We start from the raw sequence: 25123 nt of genomic DNA on the forward strand, positions 1-25123 counted from the left end.
TCTGAAACTGTAATATATCTATGGAGGCATCTCCTCACATCTAAGCAATGGAATTTACGTTCTTTATCGTTAGTAGGATTGGAGCAAAAGGAGGGAAGGACTACCTCCTGAACCCTGTGAAATTTAGACGCAACTTTAGGCAGATATAGGGGATCGGGTTTTAATATGACCCTATCCTCCCTAACTTGCATGTATGGTGGATGTCTGGAGAGTGCCTGCAGATCACTAACCCTCCTAGCAGATGTGAGAGCAAGTAACAGGGCTGTTTTGATTGACAGGATCTTCACAGGAATAGTATCAATGGGCTCGAATGGGGCTTGCGTCAGGGCTGAGAGTACCAAATTTAGGTCCCATGGGACTAACCTTTGTTTAATAATTGGTCTAGACCTGGTGACTGCTTTAAAGAATCTAGCAATCCAGTGATTACTGGCTAAATTAAGATTATATAACGCTCCCAGCGCTGACACCTGAACTCTAAGAGTACTTGTGGCCAAGCCCATTTCCAGGCCTTTTTGTAAAAATTCAAGAACCTGGTTAATACATGGTTCTTGGTCAATTTGAGCCCCTGAAAAAGATAAAAATTTTCTCCATACTCTCACATAAATGCCCGTTGTAGATGGTTTTCTACTTTTAAGGAGAGTATTAACCAGATTCTGAGAGAATCCTTTCCCCCTCAGTAAGGACCTCTCAAGTTCCATGCCGCTAGGTGTAAGTTGGCTACTTGAGGATGGAGGATTGGTCCCTGGGAGAGCAGATCTGGTAGCTCTGGAAGAATCCATGGTTGGCAGACAGACATCTTTCTCAGCCAAGGAAACCAAGCCCTCTTGGGCCAAAATGGAGCTACCAAGATTACCCGGGCCTTGTCCTCCCGAATCTTCCTCAGGACTAGGGGAATTAGATTTAGAGGGGGAAAAGCATACGCGAGCCTGAAGTGCCAAGATATCAGCAGAGCGTCCACAGCGTATGGGTTGTCTTTTGGATTTAGGGAGCAGAATTGATGTAATTTTTTGTTCCCTCTGTTGGCAAAAAGGTCTATCTCCGGACAACCCCATAACTGGATGATCTGACTGAAAATGGCTGGATTTAACGACCACTCCCCCTGTCTGAGCATGTTGCGGCTTAGATAGTCGGCTTTGGTGTTGATACTTCCTTTTATATGAAGCGCCGTCAGGGAGAGAAGATGTACTTCGGCCACCTGAAAGATATGATTTGCGACCTCCATCAATGTACTGGATCGCGTGCCACCTTGACGATTAATGTAGGCCACAGTTACCCGATTGTCTGACAAAAGCCTGACGTGTCGACCCTGTAGGGGTACAAGGAATCTATTTAAGGCATGTTTTACTGCCAACAGTTCTTTCAAGTTGGAGGAAGAGTCCTGTTCAGACAGAGACCATAGTCCCTGAATCCAATCCTCCCCTAAGTGAGCCCCCCGCCCTTTGGGGCTAGCGTCCGTAGTCAGCACCCTAGATATGTGATTTATCCAAGGGACCCCCCTGTGTAAATTCGAAGTGTGAGTCCACCAACCAAGCGAATGTACAGTCTCCGCAGAAAGTGTGAATTTACTGTCGAGGTGAGCATTTAGGCGACGGGAATTGTGTAACACGTCCCACTGTAAAGCCCTCGTGTGGAACTGTGCCCAGAGAACTGCCGGGATGCAGGACGTAAGAGAGCCCAAGATTGACATCGCACCCCTGACTGATACTAAGGGATTATTTATTGCCCTGGTGACCAAATGCTTAATCTTCGCAACCTTTGTGTCCGGCAGGCGACATTCCTGCTGACTAGAGTCTATAACATATCCCAGGAATTCTTGTACTTTTAGGGGCTGAAGGCGCGATTTTTTTATATTGATCATCCAGCCCAATTTGTGTAACGCATCCATAACTTTCTGTAGTTGGTCTGAGCAATGCGACTCAGAATGACCCACAATTAGCAAATCATCCAGGTACGGGACTATTAATATATCCTGTTCATGCAAGTGCGCCATAACCTCCACCATGATTTTTGTGAACACCCTGGGTGCAACTGCGACTCCGAACGGAAGTGCCTGATATTGAAAGTGTTCTACTGTGCCAGCTAGTGAGACCGCCACCCTAAGAAATCTCTGATGATCAATATGAATTGGTACATGGTAATAGGCGTCTTTGAGATCTAAGACAACCATAAAACAGTGGTGAAAGAGTAATTTTATTGCTGTCTTGACCGACTCCATTTTGAAGGAGGGTATGAACAGAAAATTATTCAGGCCTTTTAAATTAATAATGGTGCGATATGAACCATCAGGTTTTTTGACCAGGAACAGAGGGGAATAAAACCCCCTACCTTCCTCGCCTGCAGGGACTCTGACTAGAACATTCTTCTGTTGGAGCTCCCGGACCTCAGACTCTAGTGCCAACTGCTCTGTAGAGGAGGAACGAACAGGTGTTAACATAAATTTGTCCCGAGGAGTATGGTGGAAGTCTAAGGTTAGGCCTTTCCCCACAATGCCTAGAATCCATGGATTGTTTGTAATCTGCACCCAGGCTGGGTAGAAGGCCGAAAGCCTACCCCCCACCTGGTCCGCTAGTCATTGTGGTTTCTTAACCTCTCGTGAAGGATTAAACATAAATCCTCTACCCCTTCTTCTGCTGTTGTCATATCTAGTAGATTCTCTGTTGGAGTCTCTATATGGTCTTCTGCGGTTGGACCATCCTCTATTATAGTCCCGTCTGTAGAAGGGTCTTCCTAGGAAGGGAAAGCGTTTTTTACTATCCCCTGCTTTTTCCAATAGCTCGTCTAGGACTGGTCCGAACAAGTGAGCCCCTTCACAAGGAATGCTACATAATTTTGTTCTAGCTTGTAAGTCCCCTGGCCAGCATTTTATCCATAGTGCTCTCCTGGCTGCATTGGATAATGCCGAGGACCTGGCGGCCAACCTGACCGAATCTGCTGAAGCATCTGAGAGGAAGGCTGCGGCATCCTGGATTGTGGACATAGAGGACAATATTTCCGACCTAGGGACTTTATCTCTGAGCTGATCTTCGAGGTGACCCAACCAAACCATCAAGGATCGAGCGGTACAAGTGGCTGCAATGGCTGGCCTCAGAGACCCTGCTGAAGTCTCCCAAGCTCCCTTAAGGAAGATGTCGGCTTTCCTATCTAACGGGTCTTTCAAATTTCCCAAGTCGTCGAAGGGGAGAGACGACTTTTTGCATGCCTTAGCGACTGCCGCATCCAACTTCGGGACTTTATCCCATGAGGACGAAGCCGCTTCTTCAAAGGGATACCGTCTTTTAAAGGCTGGCGGAAGCGACCCCTTCCTTTCTGGTTTCTTCCATTCTTTTGAGATTAACGATTTGATCTTGTCAATCACTGGAAAGGCTCTTCGGGATTTTCGCTCAATACCCCTGAACATAACATCCTGAATGGAACATTCCGATTGGGTATCTTCTATCCCCATTGTGCTGTTAACTGCTTTGACCAGATGGTTAACCCTTTCTAGGGACAAACAGGCTCGAGCAGACTCCTGATCCTCAGAGGAGGAAGTGGACGGAAGAGACCCTGAGCTCAGCTCACCCGAATCCGAATCTACCTCAGATAAAGGGGATGACCTTTTAGCTTCTGCCCCCCGAGATTTGGATCTCTCGGCACCTTTAATTTCCTGTCTCACCATCTCTTATTGTAGAGGTTAGATCAGGCGCCTCCTCCTCCAGTAAACGTTGAATACATATTTTACATAACTTCCTCAAATGTCCATCTGGAAGCGGCTCTGCACATTCGGCACACTGCCTATGTTTGGCTTTGGACAAACTTTTCCTCCCCTGATAGAGGAAAAAAGACAAGGGGAACACAACCATCACTAAGTGGACTTTCACGAAGCTCACTTACCCCGTCCAGTAATGAGTGGTACCGTAGATGGGGGATCCTTCGAAGCCGGCAAATCTTTACGGGCTGAGGATTTTGGTATAGAGATCCGTGCCTCCTTAGCTCCACCAGCGCGGCTACTGCCACTAGACCGATGCTGGGAGCTTCTACGAGGCTTATCTGACAGCTGCTGCGGCTCCTGCTGCTGCTGGCTGGTAGTTCCTTCTGGCGACTCCATTATGGAATGGGTGAGGAACTCTGATTATCCCAGCTTGCCGCATTAAATACCCCCAAGGTACCGCCCCCGGATGGGGGCCAGCAGGGAATCCCAGGTGGCCATTAAACCGTCTGCCGCTGTGCTGCGCTACCCCTCCCTGAAGCCCAGACTGATCCCGCAGCTGGGTGCCGCCATTAGCCGGAGATGACGCTACTGCGCATGCCCGGCCGCGCCGCCCGCCGCGTCATCCGGACACGCCCCCTTCAGGACGCAGCGGCGGCGCCAAGCCGACACGTGGACCAGGACGCCAGCAATCCCCCCGGACCAATGCCGCGTCCCCGCCCGGACCAGCCATGACTCCCGGGACCCTGAGTAGCCAAGCACCTCCATAGGTATGTGCGGTTGCCTGAGAAGCTAGCCTATCAGAGGCTGCTTCCTCCTGCTGTCACCTACACCGCGCAGTGCCCCTGCCGTGTGGCGCTTCCTGCCCCCTGGACGGGCCGAGGTAGGGGACCCCCGCTACCTGTACCGGGCCGCCAGGAGTGGGGAGTCTTCTTACTTCGACCCTCTTGTCAGGGCCTGTCTGCAAGAGGTTCCGCTGTCAGGGACAGGAAACCAAACTGACGTGGGAGAGAGGTGCCGCCCTTTTTATGTCTGTAGGTTTCCTGTCCCTGAAGGGCGGATCCCCTCTCGTTGTGCTGTCATGGCGACTGAATAAAAAAAATGATAATTACTTACGGGTAATTTGATTTTCCAGAACCATGACAGCACCGTACGTGAGAGATGGCATCCGCCCCCAGGAACAGGAAACCTGTAGCAGAGATATAAGAATGGGGCGGCCCCTCTCTCCTCAGTTTGTTTCAGAGTATGGAAGATGACCGCTTTGTTAGTACACAGTTATGTATTCTATTTACATTGTACAAGTTTCTATTAGTTTCTTATCTATATACATATTATATATAAGTAAATATGTGTGTAAGGAAATAAGTTTTTTTTTTTTTTTTTTTTTGTGAATCACACAACCATCACCAAGATAGGGTGGGAATTAATGCGGTGCTGTCATGGTTCTGGAAAATCAAATTACCCGTAAGTAATTATCATTTTTTCCCTTCACCATGACAGCACCGTACGTGAGAGGAAGAAATAGAAGACTCCTAGGGTGGGACAACAGCAGATAACACCTTTCTCCCAAAAGACAAGTCCGAAAGACCCAAGTCTAGTCTATAATGCCGGAAGAAGGTAGATGGTGAAGACCATACCGCTGCTTTACAAATCTGTTCCACCGAGGCGCATGCCCTTTCCGCCCAGGAAGTGGCAATAGCACGCGTGGAGTGAGCCGTGACACCTTGTGGGGGAACTTGACCAGAAGAGGAATATGAAAGTGAGATAGCTGTACGCAACCACCGTGCAATAGTCGCCTTTGAGGCCTTTTTTCCCCTGTTTGTCCCCTGGAAGGTGACAAAAAGGGCCGATGACTGACGCCAAGATTTTGAGGCTTCTATGTATTGAAGCAGGCAACGTCTGACATCGAGACAATGGAAGGTTTGCTCCCCCTGGGATTTTGGTTGGGGACAAAATGAGGGAAGAATAATTTCCTGGTCTCTATGAAATTTTGAATTGACCTTCGGAAGGAAGGCAGGATCGGTTTTGATAACCACTTTGTCATCATGAAAGGTGGTGTAAGGAGGGTTCACCGACATAGCTTGCAATTCACAAGTACGACGGGCAGAAGTTAGAGCAACCAGAAGGACCGTTTTTAGGGTCAAGGATTTTATTGATATAGAATCAAGAGGCTCAAAGGGGGAAACAGTTAGAGCATTTAACACTAAATTTAAATCCCAGGGAGCCACCTTAGGTAATAATTTTGAGGGTCTGGATGTAAAAGAGGCTCGTATGAACCTATAGACCCAAGGGTGATCAGCAAGTTTATGATCAAACAGCGCACCCAGGGCAGAGACTTGCACTTTTAAGGTGCTAGTAGACAGACCCCTTTCCAACCCTTTTTGGAGAAATTCAAGAATTTCTTTCTCCGGGACTTGCTGACTTGTTTCGGACAATTGTCGCCCCGAGAAATCTAGGAACTTTTGCCAGATGTTTTGGTATTTCTCTGAGGTGACCTTTTTCCTGCTGGCTAGCAACGTGGTTACCAAAGGGTTTGAGAATCCTTTTGCTAACAGAAGTCCCCTCTCAAGTTCCAGGCTGTGAGATGTAGCCTGTGTACTTGGGGATGTTGAACTGGTCCCTGGTGTAGGAGATCCGGGGCATCCGGAAAGATCCATGGGTCCGAGATAGACATGCGTCTGAGCCACGTGAACCATGCCCTTTTCGGCCAAAACGGAGCTATGAGGATCACTCGTGCCTTGTCTTCCCGAATTTTCCTGAGGACTGTCGGGATTAATGGTATTGGGGGAAACGCGTACGCTAGATGGAAGTCCCACCGATATAGAAACGCGTCTACTCCCTCCGGGTGTTCTCTTGGGTTCAGAGAATAGAACTTCACCTTCCGATTTTCTTTTGTGGAGAATAGGTCTATCTCTGGAACGCCCCAGCTGGCACATATTTCGCCAAACACTCGCTGGTTCAGGGACCACTCCCCTTGACATAGCGTGTGACGGCTCAAGAAGTCGGCTACCTGATTCTCTGACCCTCTTAAGTATGTTCCGGTTAGTGAAAGAAGGTTGTTCTCGGCCCATGTAAAAAGTTCTTTGGCCTCTGCCATAAGGGATGGTGACCTTGTGCCCCCTTGGTGATTTATATAGGCTATCGTCGTGTTGTTGTCGGAGAGCACTACAACATGTCTTCCCCGAATCCTTTCTCCTATATGAAGAAGTGCCAGCCGTACTGCAGACAATTCCTTCAGATTGGAGGATGCTGAGGTCATTGGGATCCCCCATTGACCCTGTAGGACCTGATCCTCCAAGTGTGCTCCCCACCCCCATGGACTCGCATCGGTAGTAACGACTAATGGATCTTGTACTGACCATGGCACTGCGTTGCTTAAATTTTCTGTTTTCAGCCACCATTCTAGTGAGTCCTGAACTGTTGGAGATAGAAGAATCTTCCGATTTAGATTGTACGGACTCCTGTCCTGTTCGGCCAGAATCTGCCATTGTAACTCTCGTGTGTGGCTTTGTGCCCACCGAGTTGCTGGAATCGTTGCCGTCAGGACTCCTAAGAGCGACATTGAATTTCTCAGGGAGATAGTCCGTTGTAGTTGAAACAATTGTATCTTCTGCCGAATAGATTGAATTTTTCTCTGTGGGAGGACACACTCTTGCTTGACTGAATCTAACACGATTCCGAGGAATTCTTGAGTCTGTGTTGGGACGAGTCTTGATTTTTTCAGGTTTATCATCCATCCCAATCTGGTTAGTACTTCCAGTACTCTTGCGACTGCTTTCTCGCAATTTTCTTTGCTGTTTGCTATTACCAAAAAATCGTCCAAATATGGTACCAACATTATGTCTTCTTTCCTGATGAAAGATGCCACCTCGGAAACAATTTTTGTGAATATGCGGGGCGCTATGGCTACCCCAAAGGGAAAACACTGATACTGTAGATGGACGGGGGTCTTTGCAAGGTTTACCACTAATCTTAGGTATTGTTGGTGTTGGACAGCGATTGGCACATGGTAGTAAGCATCTGTGAGATCGATCACTGCCATGTAACAGTATGGGTTGAGTACTTTCACTGCGGTTTTTAAGGTCTGCATCTTGAATTTTTCTATTTGAATATAATGGTTCAGGGCCTTCAGGTTGAATATTACCCTTAGCGAGCCGTCTGGTTTTGGTGTTAGGAAAAGGGTTCTACAGCACCTTATTTTTATCTCCTGATGAGGTACTTTTATTAATACCTCTTTTTGGATGAGGAGATGAATTTCTCTCTAGTGTGGCCTGATTTTTCCCCGCCACTTGGGTCATCTTTACCCGATTTGGTGGGAGGATGGAGAACTTGAGTTTTAGACCCTCTGACAACAAGTTGGTTACCCATTGAGAAGCCGGCAGTGCTGCCCAGTGATGGACAAACCGCCGGAGTCTTCCCCCCACCGGAAAGCTGGCGTCATTGAGGTCTGGGATCAGACTTGGGAGGAGGCTTGTTGAAAAGAAATCCTTTTTCTTTCCGGTCTCTCCAAGGTCTGCCTCGACTAGACCTGTCATCTGATCGGCCGCGGGTCCCTCTATATCCAGATCCACGAAAGGACGAACGAGAGGTTTCCCACCGGCGTCTGGGAAAGGAAGGAGGTGGAAACCGCTTTTTCTTGTCAGACGCTTTCTCAAGGATCTCGTCCAGAGCCTTGCCAAAAAGGTATTGCCCTTCACAGGGTACTCCGCAGAGTTTGACCTTCGACTGAAAGTCAGCTGTCCAATTCTTCAGCCACAATGCTCTACGTCCTGAATTGGATAAAGCACATGCACGTGCGGCACTCCTCACGGAGTCTATTGAGGCATCCGCCAGGAACCTCGCGGCGCCCTGAAGAGAGGGCAACGCTTCCAGTAGTCTCTCTCTCGGGCATTTGTTTCTGATTTGGTCACTTAACTCCTCCAACCACTTGACCATAGCCCGTGCCGTGCAAGTGGCAGCAACCCCGGGTTTAAATGACCATGTTGCTGCTTCCCAGGCCGACTTTAGAAAAGCATCTGCTTTTTTGTCGAGGGGGTCTTTTAGGGCTCCCATGTCCTCAAATGGTAAAGCAACCCCCTTAGAGGTGCTGGCGATGGCTGCATCTAACTTAGGCGCCTTATCCCACTTCTCACAGACCTCCTCGTTAAAGGGGTATTTGCTTTTCAAAGCCTGAGGGATGGACATCTTTTTATTAGGCTTTTTCCACTCCCGTTTTATTAAATTGACTAGGTTATCATGGAAGGGAAAAAATTTCTTCTTTTTCTCCTCCAAATTACTAAACATAGTATCTTGGACTGTCCGCGGTTCCTTAGGAGTCTCTACTCCCATAGTCGTTCTGACTAGTTTGAGCAGCTTTCCAATATCTTCTGATTGAAAATAAGGGTGACCATACTCCTCATCTGAGGAGTCTAAATCTGAGGCATCAGAGGGGGTTAAGGCTCCCGTCTCTTCCCCTGAATCTACGTCCGACCCTTGTTCACTTGTTGGAGGAGGGGGGGTTCCCTTTGTGTGATGTTTCAGCTGCTCCTTAACCGTGGACTTAACTTCCTCTCGTATAATCGATTTAATATTTTGTAATAAGGAAGATGATTCCTCCGCAACTGTTTTATCGATACAGGGCTGGCAGATTTTCTTGCTGTATAGCTTGGGGAGAGTGTCCTTACATAGTGGACAGGCCCTATTTTTCTGTTTGGAAGTGGTTTTCTTTCCCTAAAAAAAACACAGTGTACAGGGTATCAGTGTGTGGTTTGCCTTACAAAGGCACTCACCCCTCCAGGACCCTAGATACCGCGTGAGTCTCCTCAGACATTCTGGGCGCAGGCATCAGTAGCGTCTCTGGATCCATCGCTGGTTCGGTCATCTTCAGGCGATTGCTTGAAGTGTAGAACCAGCGATCCCTCTTGCCGCTTCTATTATATACAGTAGAAGGAGCGGTGTGCGCGCCTCTGGAGCAGCTTCCATCCGGAAGTGTCCAGCACACCGGCTCCTTTCGGCGTGTGACGCTACTTCCGGCGCGACCGGAAGTCGTCCTCCTTCACTTCGGCGGCCGGCGTCAGTGAAGGACACGCCCCCCCGGACCTGCCTCCTGCCCAGAGCTGTCGCCGGGGAGTCCGGCGAGGGGAGAAAACAGGCGCACACAGAAGCCCCATCACCCGGGCAGCACCGCACGCAGCGCCGCCGAGCATGGCTGCCCCCCCCTCCACGGACCTCGGCCTCCGGACCGGACTCATCAGAGGGGGTATCCCTCCGGAGGTAGGAGCTCTGCAACAGGCGTCCACCTGCAGGAACAGGAAACCAAACTGAGGAGAGAGGGGCCGCCCCATTCTTATATCTCTGCTACAGGTTTCCTGTTCCTGGGGGCGGATGCCATCTCTCACGTACGGTGCTGTCATGGTGAAGGGAAAAATAGAGACTGGGGGGGGGGGTCTGCAATACCAAGATAGGTTATTACACTTGGGGCCATTTAATTTGGAATAACGAAGACTAAGGGGGTGATCTTATTTTAATGTATAAATATATGAGGGGACAGTACAAAGACCTTTCTGATGATCTTTTTAATCATAGACCTGAAACAGGGACAAGGGGGCATCCTCTACATCTGGAGGAAAGAAGGTTTAGGCATAATAACAGACGAGGGTTATTTACAGTAAGAGCAGTGAGACTATGGAACTCTCTGCCGTATGATGTTGTAATGAGTGATTCATTACTTAAATTTAAGAGGTGACTGGATACCTTTCTTGAAAAGTATAATGTTACAGGTTATATATACTAGATTCCTTGATAGGGTGTTGATCCAGGGAACTAGTCTGATTGCCGTATGTGGAGTCGGGAAGGAATTTTCCCCAAAGTGGAGCTTACTCTTTGCCACATGGGTTTTTTTGCCTTCCTCTGGATCAACATGTTAGGGCAGGTTAGGTTAGGATATGGGTTGAACTAGATGGACTTATAGTCTTCCTTCAACCTTAACTATGTAACATTTATTCTGCCTTCTGTAGCGACGTTTCGAACAGACCTTTATCAAGCGTGCTTGATAAAGGTCTGTTGACCGAAACGTCGCTACAGAAGGCAGAATAAATGTGAGTCTATTTTTTCACCATCCATTGTGGCGCTGTCTTTTTTCCCTGACGTCTGAGCAAATATAGGGTCACAGAAAGGTCTTAGTTACACTTACCAGCTAATATTTTGGAGCCCATGGCAGCACCACAAGAAAGGAGATCTACCCTTCAGGGACAGGAAACCTACAGACGTAGAAGGGTGGCACATCTCCCATGTGTCAGTTGAATTACAGAGCCTGAGAGGACCTGCATGGCTAATGGCACAAATATACAATACATTAATATATAAATACCGTTACCAGTAAGTAACCAAGACTTTATTCGGTCTCCCATGATAGCACCACAAGAGAATTAGGAGGTAAGGATATTGTTAAGGGGGGGGGGGGGGGGGGGGGGTATGGGAACGACAGCCTGCAGCACAGGTATGTCTGAAGGACATCAGGGACAGGAAACCAACTGTGCGGAAGAGGTGCTGCCATTTAGGGTCTGTAGGTTTCTTGTCCCTGAAAGGCAGATGCCCTCATGGTGCTTTCATGGGGGACCAAATAAATATATTTTAATCATGACTTTGGGACCATATGGCCTATGGAAAGTAAGGGTTAAAACTTTCTACAATGCAGCTTCCAGAAATAAGAGCCATCTCCACTTTCTAAATTCTCTAATACCAAAGATCAGACATCGACCTATCAATATTTGGGTCTGAAATATGAATGCTCCGTGCACAATTTTTCTTGGCAGCCACTAAACAGAAGCACATCCGATCCGAGGGAGGTTGCATAGGATGGCGACGGGGCAACATGTGGACCGCAAGCCCTTGGTTGTGCACCCATTGTGCTGGATACACAGCACTGAGGTGACGCGTTTGGCTGCTGGATTAGTAAGCCCCCCCCTCCCTTGCTTGTGGACGACTAGCATAAAGGGTTGGTGGCACAGACAAGCAAGGGCCACTTATGCCCACATCCATATCTCATCACGGGGTAGCATTATACCAGTTTGGACTGGAGTTGTAGGTTTTTTTTGCATTAGATGGCGTGCGTCTTTGGGACCGTTTGGCGGGGGCTCACTTGCACATTTCTATGTATGCACAAAGCAGCGGCTAAAGGTGGTGCCTCCACAGCTTTTGTACACTATGGTACTGTTAAAGGTTCCCTGACTTATTATCCAGTAAGCCCCATTTGCCAAGAGGTCAAGGAAGAGGGACTGGGTAATAATGTTAAGGCAGGGTCTCCCTCACTGGAACCACTCCATCTTTTAGATCGTGGGCACCAGCAGAAAGTGGCAAACCCATTAGAGAACATTCTCCACCAACCCCATGTAACAAAAGAGGATGAAGGCTCCATATAAATTCCTTTAATGATGCAACAGTCATCATAACCGTACATTTGGCCATAAAGCAACTACATGAGATTCCAACCAGTCGCTAAATAGCCAGGACTGGATCCTGAAGATCCAAGAAGGACCAACCCCTTGGTAGAAAACCAAATCTTGCTCTGCACCAGCCCAGTGCAACAACAACCTAATGCAAAGAAAGAGCATATAAAGCATGAAAAAGTCCAGTATGTGTCAGTGAGCCAGGTCAGTGGTCTGCCGAAACCGAAAACCATGGAGGATTATAAGGATCTGAGGTGAGTGTCAGCTTCACATCTCCAGGCTGCACTCATTATGCCTTTACAGTTGTTGGCTTTAGGTCCTCAAGGGCTTCTCTGGGTTCATTGGGGGGAGGAATTTTCAAATCAGACGGCTCTACGCCCCAGATATCCTTGGCATATTCCCTAATGGTCCGGTCACTGGAGAATTTGCCAGAAGCAGCAATATTCTTGATCACCACCTTGGTCCACTCTTTTGAATTCTGCACATAAAAAAAAAAAAAAAAAAAATATATATATATAACACTAGAAAAATTTACAGTTAAGCCAGGATTTCTGTAGCCTCCACTAGGGGGAGCCAATGGCATCTGGTTTTATCACTGGATTTTATGCTCCCTCTAGTGTTGGCTCTGAGAATTATAGAATATAGGGTTATGTAGAAAATGTGGAACTATCAGAAATGTAAAAATCCAGACTAAGATATAAATACATTTAATCAGGAGATCTATTTGGATTAGAAACTAAATATTGGACATTCCCTTTAGAATACTAGTTGGTGTTCGGCCTACCTTGTAGAGAGCGCTGACCCGTTCCTGGCACTTGACATAGGCTTCATAGTCGGCAAACACTTTAAATCTGGCAAAGATGGAAAATAACAATTTAGGAAATGCAAGTGGTGTCAGTCTGAAGAAAGAAAAAAATCTGGGGGCTGGGGACCAAGCTTGGTCTTTTGCATGCCACAAATGTTGGATTAGAGCATACTAACCTGTCATGGTAGAAGAGCATGTCCACCAGATCTTTAAAGAGGTCTGGCTTGGCTGGAGAGAAGAAGCCACTTTGTATTTGGTCCATGACCTGCTTCAATTCTGGAAGTCTATGGTAGTACTCCTGAGCGTTGTACCTGTGAGCATAGTAAGGAGAGGGTAAAGTCAGGCTGAGCCTTCAGCCATTGCTGCACACATTGCGCATGGTCACAGGTCTTACCCCTTCTTGTCCATTTCAGCCACATCCTCCACTCGCATACCAAATATGAACAAGTTCTCTTCTCCGGCCTCCTCTGCCATCTCCACGTTGGCGCCGTCCATGGTCCCAATGGTCAGGGCACCATTCAGCATGAATTTCATGTTACCTGTTCCAGAAGCTTCAGTGCCCGCTGTGGATATCTGTTCTGACAAGTCTGTGGCTGGAATGACTGCCAACAAAAATGCCAAGATTTGCAAAGTTTGTCCAGCATGGATAGTCATGGAAGCTTGCAAATCCTTTAGTATGAAATTACATGTAAATGGCTTTAAATCCCCCTGCCGTCAGCTGCACCGTTACCATAACATTCATTTGGACTACAGAGGATAGCGATGTGTCAGCTCCAATCTCCTACCTATTCTGCTGAAACAGGACAACCTCCTGCAGAAGCTTCTCCCTAGAGTTAGTGAGGCACAGGCAGAGCCAACCCATCACTGCCATCATCTGTACTCCCAATAAGCATGTTCTGATGTCAGGGGCTTGGACTAGAGATGGGCGAACCCGACCAGTAAAGTTTGGGGTCAATAATGAACACCTACTGCTTGGGCATGGACTTCATCAGAAAGTCTGTTACTGTTCAGGTGCAGCACACCAAACACCGGATGTTTCTCGCACTGTCATCTGCACAACAACGTGAGAAATGCTGGCGGCTCTGATCGGTGGCAAGATAATTACCATGGGTCAGAGCACTGCGGCTCCTACACTGTCAGATGACCACGTGAGCCAGCAGCTGTGACTGGAGGTAAAACGTTTACCTACAGTCACTGATATTAGCTGGTGAGACTACATCTACTGCCACCAACAGCAATAGCAGGCTGCTGGGAGAGCAGATGCCTGCGGTACATTATATGGGTTCTTCTGTATTTTTGATAACCAGACAGGCAAAACTGTCAGCTTCTCTCAAGAATAGAGTATTTTTTTATCAAATGCCGCCGCCCCCACCACCATTTTTGACAAGCAGCCAAGCTAAAGCAGACAGCCATTTACAAGGTCAAATAAAACAAACAGGAAGAAGTGGCTCTCTGATAAGTTGAAAAAAATAGGGATTTTTGTGTACTCACCGTAAAATCCTTTTCTCCGAGCCATTCATTGGGGGACACAGACCATGGGTGTATGCTGCTGCCACCAGGAGGCTGACACTAAGTAATACAAAGAAAAAGTTAGCTCCTCCCCTGCAGTATACACCCTCCTGCTGGCTCCCAGCTAACCAGTTCGGTGCAAAAGCAGTAGGAGATCAATAACGACATAAGCGTAAAGCATGTCACATTATATATATAAGAGTATAACATATCAAAAGATAAAAACAAAGCATAAGCTAATAACAGGGTGGGAGCTGTGTCCCCCAATGAATGGCTCGGAGAAAAGGATTTTACGGTGAGTACACAAAAATCCCTATTTCTCCTTCGCCTCATTGGGGGACACAGACCATGGGACGTCCCAAAGCAGTCCCTGGGTGGGGACAACATCACTTCAGGCCGTGTAGCCGCTACTTACAAGTGCGCCACCGCGGCCTGCAAAGTCCACCTGCCCAGACTCACATCTGTGGAAGTGAGTGAATTATAGTGCTTCAAGAATGCATGCGGCCTGGAGGAATTCGCAAGCCTGCGGTCGTGCTTGCCGACGTCTGGCGCCTAGAGCCCTCAGACAGGGAGATAGGCTGGCATCTAGCGCGAAAGGACTCCTGGATGGAAAAAAGAATCCACCAGGCTAACGTGGCCGAAGAAAAACGGCTAAACCCTTCCTGCGACCTTCAGGAAGCCTACTTACCATCGAAAAACCCGAGTAAAATGTCCAACCTTTGGAAGGACGTCGTCCTCGATACGTACCCACTCGGAGCACTCGCTTCTTCCAGATTATGGAGAACCCATTCCGCTTTGTGGACTAGAGCCGAAGGAGATGTGAGGACGATGCCCCTGCAACAGTGGAGATATAATACCCCTTGGCAACGAGGGAAGGGGATGGCTAGAGGGCAACCTTGCCTTGAAGGTAATAAGGAAAAAAGATAAAGAACAAAGCGTCGAGATCTGAAGACTCATCAGGAGGACAAGAACGCAGAGAAAGAAGGGGAGAGACCCTCCCTGATAGAAAAGTCTATCCGGATAAGAAAAGGAGTCCACTGTAAGATGCCCAGGACCATTAAGGTCCCACGGATTTAACGGTACGCGGTAGGGAAGAACTACAGGTTGAGGCCTGCAAGAAAGACCATATTTCCAGCTTGAGACAATAAGCCGGAAAAATACTAGCACCGCAAGCAAGAAAAAAACCTGACATGGTCAGTGCGGGTCTCCCGGGATCACTGGGGCCCTACCCGCTTCCGAAAAGGTTTCAGACGTAGTGGAAGAGGGGTTATGGAAATTGGTACCATGGAAGAATAGATCATGCACTGCAATGGTCTTGGATCGCGAGGCCAAACCATGAACTGGAGTACATTGGCGTTCAGCTTGGACGCCATCCGAACTACCTCTGGAGTACTCCAGTGAAGGCAGGTCCGATGGAAGATTTCCGAGTGAAGTTCCCACTCACTTGAAAAACCCGGACGGCTGAATATGTCTGCCGCCCAGTGTTCTACTCCAGCGAATGTACTGTTGAGATCACCGAAGATAGAACTCGGCCCATCAGAGAGTGCGAGGTACCTTAGCCATGGCGCTTGACTGAGGGTACTTGCTAGATGGCTAACTTGGGGCACAGCCGAGGCATTATCCAACTGAAGACCCGCCAGAAGGCAGAGGGCCTGCTGAAGGAATAGCCGTACCGTTCGGATCTACAGAGAGATGATCGGGAGAAGAAAACTGGCAATGGTATCTCCCAATAGCCCTTGGGCCAGGAGAAGGCTCTGGAAGAGAAAGGAGCTCAGAGACTACCCTTTGAGAGCCTGATTGACTTGCAGAAAACGAGCGCAGCGAAGGAAACTGCTTCCGTAGACGACCTTTCCCTCAGAACCCTCCTAGCGAATTGAAAGAACCGAGGGAATGAGAGATCGAGTGCGCAAGCTCCCTGTAGAAGGGCCACGACCTAGACCCGAGAGAGAATAACCATCCTTCTTGGGCAGGATCATCCTCAAAGAGGATCTGCTGGGCTGAGAATGAGGGAAAAAAAAAAACTTGTCTAAGTTTAGCTGCTAGCCCAATAGAGAGGTAATTGCAAGTGATATGGACGACTCAGCGTAGTCCTAGGAGAGCGGCTACAAAGTCGACCAAATAGGGCAGGACGACCATGCTTCTAAGGTGCAAGAAGAACATGACAACCGTCATGACCCTTGCGACCACTCTGGTGTGGTAGCCAGGCAGAAGGGCCAGGTCGTGAAAATACTGTTCGCGAATGGAAAGGCGAAGAGATTATAGTAGAGAGGAGAAATAGGTATGTGAGGGTAAGAATCCCGAATGACGATGGATGCCAGAAAACAACCACGTTTCTCTGTTGAAGTAGTGGCTGAGCGGAGGAACTCCATCCGAAAAAAGAAAGGGCCCTGTCAAAGGTTGTTAGAAGTTTGGGGTCCAGGAATGGAGATACTTTTCATTCCCTCCATTTTGGAACCAAGATCCCTTAGATCTAGACTGTCCTGGCCAATGCTTCCACTGCTGGTTGAGCCTGAAGAAGAGATACGATCCCTTGCTAGTCTCCCGCTCAGAAGATTTGATTGGCCAGCTATACTGTGGAACGAAGTAGATAAGGTCTGGGACCCGGAGACTTTCATTCTCTCCCTTTGGTCAAGCAACCCATGTGGCGGCTAAGGAAGGGTAGAGCGCTGAACCCGAAACCACAAGACGGAACAAACTAGATTTGCTATCCGACTGTCTGTGGAATCTTAATTGATGATACACCGGCCAGGATACTGGTAGGAATACCGCAAGAAATTCTGCCCGGCGAGTCTGCCAAGTGACAGAATGCGGGACTGTAACCAGCAGGTCTCTGCCATCATCGTGCAGAGAAGAAAATAAGGAAAAACCTCGATCCACCATCTTCTTAACAGGGAAGTGGAGAGGAATCGTCCACTTTCTTGCATCTGATACAAAGGGGGGAAAACCTCCTTGTTGGGACGCCACAAATGTGGACGCCACATTCCCAGAATTGAGGTTTCCGAGTGGACAGGGCAGGTTGTGGCGATAGACCTGGATGCAGAAGAAGATACATGGAGGCGACACTCAGTGTGCTCGTCTGTTGAAGGTGTGGGGGGGAAATCGGAGCCCTTTAAGGGACCCGTCGCCCATAAAATTCCGACCAGGTATGGTATCCTACTTAGAGGTCTTCCAGTGCATCACCGTCAAATGTTGATGGAGATTTTCTAGAACCTGTACGTTTTTCTAGAATACTTGCGGCCCCTGCTAGCCGACGGCTCCCATTGTAGGAGAGGGAGCATGTGAGTGCTCCAGAGCTCAGTTAGGGTGACCAGCTTAGGATAGATGATGTGCCCTTAAGACCAGTAAATACTGGCCATGAGCCTTTAAGACCAGGGAATACTGGTCTTGTGCCTTTTGTAAGATGACACACTGTTCATGTGCCCTTAAAACCAGGGTATGCTGGTCACGTGCCTTTAAGACCAGGGCATACTGGTTATAGCGTTTAAGACAAGGGCATACTGGTCATGTGCCTTTAAGACCAGGGTATACTGGACACGTGTCTTTAAGACCAGGGGATACTGGTCACGAGTCTATAAGACCAGGGCATGCTGGTCACGTGCCTTTAAGACCAGGAATACTGGTCATGAAAGAAATGTTGGAACAAGTGCCTTAACCCCTTCCCGACCTTTGACGCATACGCTGCGTCATGAAAGTCGGTGCCATTCCGACCCATGACGCAGCATATGCGTCATGGAAAGATCGCGTCCCTGCAGGCCGGGTGAAAGGGTTAACTCCCATTTCACCCGATCTGCAGGGACAGGGGGAGTGGTAGTTTAGCCCAGGGGGGGTGGCTTCACCCCCTCGTGGCTACGATCGCTCTGATTGGCTGTTGAAAGTGAAACTGCCAATCAGAGCGATTTGTAATATTTCACCTAAAAAACTGGTGAAATATTACAATCCAGCCATGGCCGATGCTGCAATATCATCGGCCATGGCTGGAAACACTTATGTGCACCCACCCCACCCCACCGATCGCCCCCCCAGCCCCCCGATCTGTGGTCCGCTCCCCTCCGTCCTGTGCTCCGCTCCCCCGTCCTCCTGTCCGCTTCCCCGTGCACCAATCACACCCCCTGTGCTGCAATCAAACCCCCCCGCACTCCGATCCCCCCCCCGCACACAGCGACCCCCCCCCCCCCGTGCTCCGATCCACCCCCCCCGCACAGCGATCCCTCACCCCGTGCTCCAATCCTTCCCCGTGCTCCAATCCTCCCTCCCGTGTTCCGATCCACCCCCCCCCCCATGATCCGATCCACCCCCCCGTGCCCTGATCTCCCCCCCCCTTATACTTACCTGGCCGCCCGAGGTCCGTCCGTCTTCTTTCCTGGGCGCCGCCATCTTCCAAAATGGCGGGCGCATGTGCAGTGCGCCCGCCGAATCTGCCGGCCGGCAGATTCGTTCCAGAGTGAATTTTGATCACTGAGATATATCCTATCTCAGTGATCAAAATAAAAAAAATAGTAAATGACCCCCCCCTTTGTCACCCCCATAGATAGGGACAATAAAAAAAATAAAGATTTTTTTTTTTTTTCACTAAGGTTGGGGTAAGAACTAGGGTTAGGGTTAGGGGTAGGGTTAGGGTTAGGGTTAGGGTTTCGGTATGTGCACACGTATTCTGGTCCTATGCGGATTTTTCCGCAGCGGATTTGAAAAATCCACAGTGCTAAACCGCTGCCGATTTATCGTGGATTTACCGCGGTTTTTCTGCGCATTTCACTGCGGTTTTACAACTGCGATTTTCTATTGGAGCAGTTCTAAAACCGCTGCGGAATCCGCAGAAAGAAGTGACATGCTGCGGAATGTAAACCGCTGCGTTTCCGTGCAGTTTTTCCGCAGCATGTGTACAGCGATTTTTGGTTCCCATAGGTTCACATTGAACTGTACACTCATGGGAAACTGCTGCGGATCCGCAGCGTTTTCCGCAGCGTGTGCACATACCTTTAGAATTAGGCTATGTGCACACGGTGCGGATTGGCCGCTGCGGATTCGCAGCAGTGTTCCATCGGGTTTACAGTACCATGTAAACATATGGAAAACCAAATCCGCTGTGCCCATGGTGCAGAAAATACCGCGCGGGAACGCTGCGTTGTATTTTCCGCAGCATGCCAATTCTTTGTGCGGATTCCGCAGCGTTTTACACCTGTTCCTCAATAGGAATCCACAGGTGAAATCCGCACAAAAAACACTGGAAATCCACGGTAAATCCACAGGTAAAACGCAGTGCCTTTTACCCGCGGATTTTTCAAAAATGATGCTGAAAAATCTCATACGAATCCGCAACGTTGGCACATAGCCTTAGAGTTGGGTTGGAATTAGGGTTGTGGTTAGGGTTAGGGGTGTGTTGGGGTTAGGGTTGTGGTTAGGGGTGTGTTGGGGTTAGGGTTGTGATTAGGGTTACGGCTACAGTTGGGATAAGGGTTAGGGGTGTGTTGGAGGTAGAATTGAGGGGTTTCCACTGTTTAGGCACTTCAGGGGGTCTCCAAACGCAACATGGCGCCACCATTGATTCCAGCCAATCTTGTATTCAAAAATTCAAATGGTGCTCCCTCACTTCCGAACCCCGACGTGTGCCCAAACAGTGGTTTACCCCCACATATGGGGTACCAGCATACTCAGGACAAACTGCGCAACAATTACTGGGGTCCAATTTCTCCTGTTACCCTTGAGAAAATAAAAAATTGCTTGCTAAAACATCATTTTTGAGGAAAGAAAAATTATTTTTTATTTTCACGGCTCTGCGTTGTAAACGTCTGTGAAGCACTTGGGGGTTCAAAGTGCTCACCACATATCTAGATAAGTTCCTTGGGGGGTCTAGTTTCCAAAATGGGGTCACTTGTGGGGGGTTTCTACTGTTTAGGCACACCAGGGGCTCTGCAAACGCAACGTGACGCCCGCAGACCATTCCATCAAAGTCTGCATTTCAAAAGTCACTACTTCCCTTCTGAGCCCCCACGTGTGCCCAAACAGTGGTTTACCCCCACACATGGGGCATCAGCGTACTCAGGAGAAACTGGACAACAACTTTTGCGGTCCAATTTCTCCTGTAACCCTTGGGAAAATAAAAAATTCTGGGCTAAAAAATTATTTTTGAGGAAAGAAAACGTATTTATTATTTTCACGGCTCTGCGTTATGAACTTCTGTGAAGCACTTGGGGGTTCAAAGTGCTCACATCTAGATAAGTTCCTTTCGGGGTCTAGTTTCCAAAATGGGGTCACTTGTGGGGGGGTTTCTACTGTTTAGCCACATCAGGGGCTCTGCAAACGCAACGTGACGCCCGCAGAGCATTCCATCAAAGTCTGCATTTCAAAACGTCACTACTTCACTTCCGAGCCCCAGCATGTGCCTAAACAGTGGTTTACCCCCACATATGGGGTATCAGCGTACTCAGGAGAAACTGGACAACAACTTTTGGGGTCAAATTTCTCCTGTTACCCTTGGGAAAATAAAAAATTGCGGGCTAAAATTCATTTTTGAGAAAATAATTTTTTTTTTTTATTTTCATGGCTCTGCGTTATAAACTTCTGTGAAGCACTTGAGGGTTCAAAGTGCTCACTACACATCTAGATTAGTTCCTTTGGGGGTCTAGTTTCCAAAATGGGGTAATTTGTGGGGGATCTCCAATGTTTAGGCACACAGGGGCTCTCCAAACGCGACATGGTGTCCGCTAATGATTGGAGATAATTTTCCATTTAAAAAGCCAAATGGCGTGCCTTCCCTTCTGAGCCCTGCTGTGCGCCCAAACAGTGGTTTACCCCCACATATGGGGTATCTGCATACTCAGGACAAACTGGACAACAACATTTGTGGTCCAATTTCTCCTATTACCATTGGCAAAATAGGAAATTCCAGGCTAAAAAATCATTTTTGAGAAAAGAAAAATTATTTTTTTATTTTCATGGCTCTGCATTATAAACTTCTGTGAAGCACCTGGGGGTTTAAAGTGCTCAGTATGCATCTAGATAAGTTCCTTGGGGGGTCTAGTTTCCAAAATGGGGTCACTTGTGGGGGAGCTCCATTGCATAGGCACACAGGGGCTCTCCAAATGCGACATGGTGTCCGCTAACAATTGGAGCTAATTTTCCATTCAAAAAGTTAAAAGGCGCGCCTTCCCTTCCGAGCCCTGCCGTGTGCCCAAACAGTGGTTTACCCCCACATATGAGGTATCGGCGTACTCGGGAGAAATTGCTCAACAAATTTTAGGATCCATTTTATCCTATTGCCCATGTGAAAATGAAAAAATTGAGGCGAAAATAAATTTTTTGTGAAAAAAAAAGTACTTTTTCATTTTTACGGATCAATTTGTGAAGCACCTGAGGGTTTAAAGTGCTCACTAGGCATCTAGATAAGTTCCTTGGGGGGTCCAGTTTCCAAAATGGGGTCACTTGTGGGGGAGCTCCAATGTTTAAGCACACAGGGTCTCTCCAAACGCGACATGGTGTCCGCTAAAGAGTGCAGCCAATTTTTCATTCAAAAAGTCAAATGGCGCTCCTTCCCTTCCGAGCCTTACCATGTGCCCAAACAGTGGTTTACCCCCACATGTGAAGTATCGGTGTACTCAGGAGAAATTGCCAAACAAATTTTAGGATCCATTTTATCCTGTTGTCCATGTGAAAATGAAAAAATTGAGGCTAAAAGAATTTTTTTGTGAAAAAAAAGTACTTTTTCATTTTTACGGATCAATTTGTGAAGCACCTGGGGGTTTAAAGGGCTCACTATGCATCTAGATAAGTTCCTTGGGGCGTCTAGTTTCCAAAATGGGGTCACTTGTGGGGGAGCTCCAATTTTTAGGCACACGGGGGCTCTCCAAATGTGACATGGTGTCCGCTAAAGAGTGCAGCCAATTTTTCATTCAAAAAGTCAAATGGCGCTCCTTCCCTTCCAAGCCCTGCCGTGCGCCCAAACAGTGGTTTACCCCCACATATGAGGTATCAGCGTACTCAGGACAAATTGGACAACAACGTACGTGGTTCAGTTTCTCCTTTTACCATTGGGAAAATAAAAAAAATTGTTGCTGAAAAATCATTTTTGTGACTAAAAAGTTAAATGTTCATTTTTTCCTTCCATGTTGCTTCTGCTGCTGTGAAGCACCTGAAGGGTTAATAAACTTCTTGAATGTGGTTTTGTGCACCTTGAGGGGTGCAGTTTTTAGAATGGTGTCACTTTTGGGTATTTTCAGCCATATAGACCCCTCAAACTGACTTCAAATGTGAGGTGGTCCCTAAAAAAAATGGTTTTGTAAATTTCATTGTAAAAATGAGAAATCGCTGGTCAAATTTTAACCCTTATAACTTCCTAGCAAAAAAAAATTTTGTTTCCAAAATTGTGCTGATGTAAAGTAGACGTGTGGGAAATGTTATTTATTAACTATTTTGTGTCACATAACTCTCTGGTTTAACAGAATAAAAATTCAAAATGTGAAAATTGTGAAATTTTCAAAATTTTCGCCAAATTTCCGTTTTTATCACAAATAAACACAGAATTTATTGACCTAAATTTACCACTAACATGAAGCCCAATATGTCACGAAAAAACAATCTCAGAACCGCTAGGATCCATTGAAGCGTTCCTGAGTTATTACCTCATAAAGGGACACTGGTCAGAATTGCAAAAAACGGCAAGGTCTTTAAGGTCAAAATAGGCTGGGTCATGAAGGGGTTAAAGACCAGCAAAGCTGGTAATGTGCCTTTAAGAACAAGAATGCTGGTCATGCTCCTTTAAGACCAGGGATGCTGGTCATGTGCCTTTAAGACCAGTGCCTACTGGCCCTGTGCCTTTAAGACCAGGGCATACTGGCCTGATTAAGTACTAAGGAAAAGGAGACCGGCTTCTGGCAGAGCAGAGAATGCTGGGGATGTGACCCTTTTAAAACTAGGGGACCCTTAAGACCAGGGAATGCTGGTCCTGGGTTTAATAAAAAGGCATGGAAAGCTGGGGATGCACCTATGGGCCCAGCGACTACCGGGCAGAGTATTAAATACCAGGGAATGAGTCACCAGGGAATGAGTCACCAGGGAATGAGTCACCAGGGAATGAGTCATGAGAGCTTCATTGCTGGGAACTCACAGCTCTCTGTTTGCAAGCCTGCACACTGTACTATACATTCTGTAGTGTGCAGGAGCACCAGAGATTGCAGCCTTAAGTATATAAAAAACAGGGAAAACTAGTCCCTTAATGCTGCCGGCGATTCACCTTACTCAGGTTCTGAGTCCCCCGTCTGGAATAGCGCTGACTTCAGTGCTGAAAAACCGCCGGCCGCAGCCCCCTCCAGAAGAAATAGTGACCGCAATGGAGGAGGAAGAAGATGGCCGCCGAGATCTCGTCTGGAACGAGAAGCGCCTGAATAGGGGGCGGAGCCGCTAGAAGGGAGCAAGCGGTGGGCGGGGCTTCCCGGGATGCAGCCTAAACAGGGCCGAAGCCGGGGACTAAATTTATGGCTTCGGCCGGCGCGCACCCGCAGACTGAGGGGAAAAGTGCCGCGAAGCTCTGTGGGGACCCAGTCGCTATGGAGCCCTCCTCTGACCGCCGGAAAACCCAAATCTCACGGAGCACTTACCCCAATATGGAGGGGTGGCAGATGCTGCAGGTAGGAGCTGTGCCCGGGTAGACAGGACGGTGCAGGGTTGGGGAGCCTCCATCCACCATCCCTGCAGAAGGGGGGTGGAGAGGAACCGTCTGCCTCCTTCCATCATCCGCTTTTTCAGTGGTGATGCAGTGGGGGCTGCTCGGATGCCACGCTGGAAGGTGCCTCTGTACAGCCGAGGGTAAAACCTGGTGGACAGGGCTGAATGTCCGGCAATAGGCCTGGCTGCAGAAGAGGATACTGAAGGTGAAACTCCAGTGCTCGTCTGATAAGGGAGGGGGGAGATCGGTGCCCTTGAAGGGGCCCGTCGCCCCTAAAATCAGCTCAGGCAGTGGCTTCCCACGTCGCAGGAGAGGATACGGAGAGGTAAAACTCCCGTGCTCGCCTGTTGATGGTTCGAGGAGATCGGAACATGAAAGAATCAGTCGCCCCATTCGACCGTAGTAAAAAGTAAAAACGGTAAAAAAGAGTTCTTTGGGTCTGAATAGCAGACCCGTCCGTGTGCCTCCTACGGACACTAAGCAAGAACTGGTTAGCTGGGAGCCAGCAGGAGGGTGTATACTGCAGGGGAGATCACTTTTTCTTTGTATTACTTAGTGTCAGCCTCCTGGTGGCAGCAGCATACACCCATGGTCTGTGTCCCCCAATGAGGCGAAGGAGAAATTATTTTGTTTGGTGGATCAACACATGGATGCAGGGTAGCGGGTGCATTTGGACAGTAGACAGCTGGGGCTGGTATTCTCAGGCTGATAAGGGGCCATGGATATTGCCCCTCCTCCCCCCAGCCTAAAAATAGCAGCCCAGCACCACCCAAGAAAAGGTGCATCTATTAACCTCTTTCTGACCTCGGGGTCAGATCCCCTGCTTTGATGCAGGGCTCCGCGGTGAGCCCGCATCAAAGCTGGGACATGTCAGCTGTTTTGAACAGCTGACATGTGCCCATAATAGGCGCAGGCAGAATCGCGATCTGCCCGCACCTATTAACTAGTTAAATGCCACTGTCAAACGCAGACAGCGGCATCTAACTACAGCTTCCGGCCGGGCGGCTGGAAAGGACGTCATCGCCGACCCCCATCACATG

The 25123-nt window shown here is 48.3% G+C and overlaps 2 protein-coding genes across 2 annotated transcripts in view; both read right to left on the reverse strand.

Annotated features, from left to right (window-relative positions):
• Positions 1–2492: 2492 nt before the first annotated feature.
• Positions 2493–3995, reverse strand: LOC138646099 (lamina-associated polypeptide 2, isoforms alpha/zeta-like). Its single transcript, XM_069735565.1, has 2 exons — positions 3893–3995; positions 2493–3803 (listed from the first exon to the last, which is right to left on the reverse strand). The coding sequence occupies exon 2, from the start codon at positions 3653–3655 to the stop codon at positions 2570–2572; it is 1086 nt and encodes a 361-aa protein (XP_069591666.1). The 5' UTR covers positions 3656–3803; positions 3893–3995; the 3' UTR covers positions 2493–2569.
• Positions 3996–12075: 8080 nt separating this feature from the next.
• LOC138646106 (glycogen phosphorylase, liver form) overlaps positions 12076–25123 on the reverse strand; it is a 39598-nt gene continuing 26550 nt past the window's right edge. Inside the window, exons 17-20 of the mRNA XM_069735573.1 lie at positions 13311–13518; positions 13093–13227; positions 12896–12962; positions 12076–12589 (exon numbers count right to left, since the gene is read on the reverse strand). Coding sequence (XP_069591674.1) covers positions 12401–12589; positions 12896–12962; positions 13093–13227; positions 13311–13518 — 599 coding nt within the window. The 3' untranslated portion in view covers positions 12076–12400. The remainder of the gene's footprint in view (positions 12590–12895; positions 12963–13092; positions 13228–13310; positions 13519–25123) is intronic.

This window comes from Ranitomeya imitator, chromosome 1 (assembly GCF_032444005.1).
Source record: "Ranitomeya imitator isolate aRanImi1 chromosome 1, aRanImi1.pri, whole genome shotgun sequence".
Taxonomy (NCBI): domain Eukaryota; kingdom Metazoa; phylum Chordata; class Amphibia; order Anura; family Dendrobatidae; genus Ranitomeya; species Ranitomeya imitator.